The 5,802-nt window shown below is 43.6% G+C and overlaps 1 protein-coding gene across 1 annotated transcript; it reads right to left on the bottom strand.

Moving 5' to 3' along the window:
• Positions 1-1,520: 1,520 nt before the first annotated feature.
• Positions 1,521-3,877, bottom strand: LOC112122804. The gene is made up of 2 exons (XM_024221520.3): positions 2,860-3,877; positions 1,521-2,263 (listed from the first exon to the last, which is right to left on the bottom strand). Exon 2 carries the CDS (start codon positions 2,259-2,261, stop codon positions 1,521-1,523), a length of 741 nt encoding a protein of 246 aa, XP_024077288.3. The 5' UTR covers positions 2,262-2,263; positions 2,860-3,877.
• Between the last annotated feature and the right edge of the window lie 1,925 nt (positions 3,878-5,802).

Genomic DNA, 5,802 nt, shown 5'->3' with positions numbered 1-5,802 from the left:
TCATTTAGCAGTAAGGCATTCCCTGGGAAATATCCCACCCTCTGACTCCTCCACCTCAACCAAACTTCACAATCATCATCACTGTGTACCAGTATTAAATTGTTTGTTTAAAACTTATACTGTGTGTGTATTATATGTCTTGTCTGGTGAAAAAAAAATTCCCTGGAACCTAACCCCCTCATTTACATTAATTCTTATGGGGAAATTGGATTTGCTTCACATCGTTTCGCTTAAAGTCGCATTTTTCAGGAACATAACTACAATGTTAAGTGAGGAGTTACTGTATTAATAGTAAAACATCTCACAAATCCAGAAGATGTGTACTGCAAAAAAATCAGCAGAGAAGCACTTCCACCAGGGATTGGATGGTACAAGTACTAAAACAAAATCACCACCACCACCACGAGATTGAAATCATCAGACTCAGTCTTTCAAGATCTTGATAACCAGGCTGAATCAATTTAAATCACAGTGGTTCAAATAACAAAATTTTAATTTAGTTGTGCATTTGTACTTTTTGGTCATTTTCTTGACGAAAAAGTTCATTCTCATTGTGTGGTAACCATTAAAAGATGCATCCAATGAAGTGGGCTGTAGCCCACAAAAGCTTATGCTCTAATAAATTTGTTAGTCTAAGGTGCCACACGTACTCCTGTTCTTTTTGCGGATACAGACTAACACGGCTGCTACTCTGAAACCTGGGATTAAAAGATATTGACTTGCAACTAAATATAGCTCTCTCTCTAAATTTGGCACTTCTTGCTAACCAGGAAGATACTCTACATCTATATACATTTTATTTAAACAACTACATAGCACAACATTCATTTATTCAGATTAATTTACAATTTTTAACATTAAAATGGTGAATAATGCATTTCCTTTGTAGATTTTTTTTTACTAGTGGTTTCTGTCAAGCTGCTTGTAGACTAGAAATTGGAATTCAGTTAAATGCAAGTAAACAGCATTTTTAAATTGTTTTATTAGTTATATGTGTTAAACTTACTTGCTTACACATTTGCTTTTAAAACTGATTTACTAAACAAAGTTAATCAATTGATAGATTGTTTCTAGTCACTATGGACCAGATTTTCAAAGGTATTTTACATGGGATTTTCAAAAGTTCTTAAGCAGGTTAAGATGCTTAACAAATCAGTGGGAGTTAGACAACTAATGCACTTAGAAGCTTCTGAAAATCCCACTAGGTGCCTATCTGCATATTTAGATAATCTGCCCCCATGTGCTTCAAGATTTTAGAATTAGTAGATCTCATCTTCTCCCACCAGGTTTTTATTTATAGACAAAGGAAAACAACTGACCTCTGGCACTGATCAAGTTGATTTGCAAAGACTAAGATTACTGGTAGGGTTTCAGTGTTACATTGTCAAACCTCAAAGGTCACCGGAAAGAGAACTGTTTAACAGTGTTTTCAACAGACGTGCCCACATGTCTGCAGAACTACTGGATTCCTCCCCCAAGTTGCATGTTTATGACAGAGTTGAAACTGCAGGTAAATAATTTTATAAGACCATTATTTGCACAAGACACAATAGTAGCTCTAAAGTAACTGAAAGAAGACATCCTACCTCATCCTCAACTAGAGGTGGTGCCACCTCCTTGCCATTTTCTGTATGGCCAGAGATGATGTGGTTGTCATCAGGCTGCTGCATACATTGGCAAATGGAATCTTTTTTCCTAGTGTAAACCCATGCATTTGAGGCACGAGTCTTTACAGAAGTCTCCTCCCTCAAAAGTTTCTCCAGCACATCAGCATCAATCTGTAACTTAAGTGTTTCACATTCTGAATGACTAGGTCCAACGACACCTGTTGAATGTCTCTCATTCAGTACTGTATCGTCCTTTAAAGATTCTAGTAACAATTTCCCTTGTTGATTTGTGCAGAATGGGGTACGAGGAAGTTCTCTCCCTGTGGGAATAATATTGTCTTTAAGAGTTGTTATACTCCATTCTCCTAATTTGGGGATTTTTTTTGAAGAGTAATATTCTTCTCCCATGAAATCAGATGATTGAGATGGCAACAGTTGTAGGATCCCTGGAGCAGGAGTTCTTGGAGTTTGCAGACCAAGACACCGAATGTTCTGAGGAGCTGGACAAAGGCTTTCACATTTGACTTCATTATTTTTATTGCCATTCCCTCTCTCAGTCATTTTAAGATTACTAATTTCACTGAGAATATTTTCAACTTCATCTTTATTCAGGGCAGTTTTAAAGAAACTTCCATCTAATTTCCTTGTCTCCATGTCTTCTCCCAGTCGTAAAAAGCGTCACACGTAGTCAAAGGAAAACGTGAAGAAAAAAAAATCAACTTTCTTTAACCCCCATAACACGAAAGATTAACAACAAAGTACTGAAAAGTCTTCTTTACAATATCCCAAGAAAGAAAAAAAGTAACTTTTAAAAGTATAATTATTTTCATATAATTTGAGACAAAGCTCCATCTGAAGTACAGTTCTACTCAGGAAAGATACTGTAAAAATGCCACCTACTTATTCAACAGATCTGCTCTACTTGTGTATTCAGAATCAAATCTATTTACTTAACTGACTAAAGTGTATTGCGTTGTTAGCCCTGAAAAGCCAGTACAATAGTGGAAAAGCTGGATTGTCTTCTGGGTCACTGATCAACAGATTTATGGCCTTGATCACTGATACTAAACTTAAAATTGCCAAAATTCTGATTGAAGAACATTTTGGCTCTGAGATAATTGGAAAGAACCCATCTTTGCTTTTACATCCCCAATATAAATTTGCAAGACTTGTAGTTAGAAAAATCAAGGTGTTGCTTATAAAATGAGCATTTTATCTTGAGTCACTGAGAGTCATTAAACATGGAACCTACCTCATGATGCCATTTTTACAGTCAATTTTCAAAGTAGAATTGCACTTGGAAGATCCTGAGAAAATCTGAGCTGCAGACTTCCTGGATTGTCTGCCAAAGCAAGTAACATCGCAAAGAATTACAACAGGCAACTGCCATGACCAATGCAACATTTTACTTCAGACATGTCAAAGGCTGTAATCAACACTTAGGACTCTGCAGGACAAGTTTAAATTCTGAGCTCCAGAGCACATCTTTGAGGGTTAAAATAAAAAAATTAAAAACAAACATTTTGTGTCCTGCCCCGATGGTTCTGTAAAATTTCTGCATCCTCCAAAATGAAAGGGAAGTTAAAAAAAAAAAAATCAAACCCACATATCTTTGGGCTTAAACTGTGAATGAGAGTTTCAGGCCAAAGGGAAAAGATATAGAAAAAGCTGGGAGGCAGAGAAATAGGAGACGACAAGGGGTACAGGTTCCAGTGTAAGTTTCTTACAGTACGGCCATTAACTAAAAAAATAATAAAACAAATAATAAACTCACTAGTGGAGACACCACAAGTCTGCAGGCCTTGTCTGTTTAGGACTAGTCCTGATGCAGCCATCACTGTAGCTGCGCCAGCACTGATCCTGAACAATAGACAAGGGCAAGCCAGGGTTTGCACCAGCTGAGTTTGAAATAGGGTTAAATTGTATATTAGTTTGGTGCAAACTCCAGCTCATCACTGGTCTTCTTTATAGGAAAGAAACTGTACTGGCTTAACAAAATTAATTTTAAATCAGCCCTGTTAAACCACTGCAAGCCCCCAGCAAAGGTGAACCTCAACCAGTTTAGCACTGGCTTAGGTCCGCTTTGAACTGATTTAGCTAAACCTGGGGCTTGTCTACACACAGAGCTGCACCGATTTAGCTACAGGTGAGATTAAAGGAGGCAGCACAGCCTGGTGGCTAGAACACAGGACTGGGCCTCAGGAGACCTGGGGTCTGCTCCTGACTCTGCTGGGCCTTGTCCCTTCCTCTCCCTAGTTCCCTCTACCCTTACAGTGGCATGTAGCGCGCCGCCTAGCGCGGGTATAAAGACCGATGAGGACAGCAAGTCCGCTACGGGGCTCGCTACACACCCGAGCGGCGCCGCCCCTCCACTCTGCTGGTTACAGCAGCAGCAGCAGCCGGGTGTCCCGCCCCCCGCGCCTCCCCCTGCCGCCCCCAGGGCTCCCCGCGCAGCGCCCGCCAGGCCACGGCAGCCCAGGCACCTCGTGCCTCAGGTTCTGTAACCGGGGGGACTCGGGTCCCAACCTCCCGGCACTGCCAGGCCCGAGGTCCCACAGGGGCCGCCCCGCTTGCACCAGCGCCGCTCCTGCAGCCCACCCCCGAGCACCCGCTGACCCGACAGAGCCAGTTCCACACCAGCGCGAGTCTACACGGAGGCGCCTAATCCGAATTCACGTAACTCGGGGGAAACGGCTGCGTCACGAGGCCCGGGCAGCTTCGCGGCGGCCCAGCTACAGAGCCGGACCCGCAGCCCGGACGGGGACACCCCGCTGCCCCCGGCGTGGCTGGCCACCCCCCCTTACCCACTGCAGGCGGCCCGAGCCTTGTAACCGCTCCTTGCGCCGCAGCACAGGCCGCTCTTTCGAACCGCCGCTCCTCGGGTTCTCATTGGGCGGAACGACCAGCGCCAGCCGATTGGCCTGCTGCTCCCAGCCCCTTGACTGGCTACCTCTCCAGCCAATCAGAGGCGAGCAGCCATCGGAACCCACCGGGCTTGCGTGTTTGGGGGCAGCGCGCCGCCCGATCCCAACGCTGTGAGCGCTGCTGGCTAGGCCCGCGCGCCCGGCTCAGAAACGGCAGGGAGGGGAAAGCTACTGGGGTCCTTGTGCAAACAGGGCTCCTTGTAACCCCCCCGCCCCGGTATCTGGGTCACACAAACCATCTTCTAGTCATTGCAGTCCAGCTCCTTGAGGAAGGGATGAGAGAATTCCCTGTCCTTTATGTTCAGTGACAGTCACTGTAACTGGAGCATCATTAACACTCCCATACTGATAAACTGTAAGGGATGAAATGGAGTCAATTCGGATCTAATTCACAACAGCGTAAATCTGAAGCAAGTGAACTGAATTACACCAATGTAAATGAGAGCCAAATCAGGCCCAGGTTAATAATCTATAGTATCAATACAATCTCTTCATTCCAATAAAAGATACACGATGCTAACAAAATGCACAAACTATTTCAGTTCCACCTCATACAAGTGCCATACTTTATCAGCTCTGATGGATCAGTCCCACTCCATTTTCAAATCATAATCTCTGAAAAAACAGTAGTGACGCCCGTTCTAGCACTGACTGCACAACATTGACGTGCTAATAAGGGCTAAACAGAGGGCACCTAAGTGTATGTCTACACTGCAATAAAACTTTATTTCATTTTTTGTGTCATGTACTTATCCTTAAGAGGAATACAAAATTAGCTCAGTCAAAAAATCACTGCAGGATTTGCTCTGCAGGATCATTAGCAGATTTTTAGAGCTAAAATCTTTCCAAACACTCCTTAAACAATTCAGATACTGAAGTGAGGAGTACAATATAAATTACAAGATGACCAAACAAAAAGAAAGCACACATGACTTTCCTCAAATGTGCAGGAGGATGGGGAAAATGTAGGAAATACAAATCTAGTTTTATTGAGACACCATGTGACAAGCTGTGGTTTGGAGGTGGAACAGCTGTCAAGGGCACTGAGGGGGAGGTAGCAGGAGCTCACCCTACAAGGAGGGGGGTTGGCACTGGAGGTTACTAGAAAGGACAAGAAGACTCCATTCTGGGGTTCAGGAGATGAATTCATCCCTCCGTGGTGGGCAGGTGCTTGGTGGAAATACTGCTGGTTCCAGGTGCCCTTAATTCCCCCTGATTCCTCGTGGCGTTTGAGTCTCTGGCCTGGTCTACACTAGGACTTTAATTCGGAT

This window comes from Terrapene carolina, unplaced genomic scaffold (assembly GCF_002925995.2).
Source record: "Terrapene carolina triunguis isolate 2854851 unplaced genomic scaffold, T_m_triunguis-2.0 Scaffold13915, whole genome shotgun sequence".
NCBI lineage: Eukaryota > Metazoa > Chordata > Testudines > Emydidae > Terrapene > Terrapene triunguis.
The sequence above is the reverse complement of the archived record's forward strand: the minus strand, read 5'-3'. Positions and strand labels throughout refer to the sequence as shown.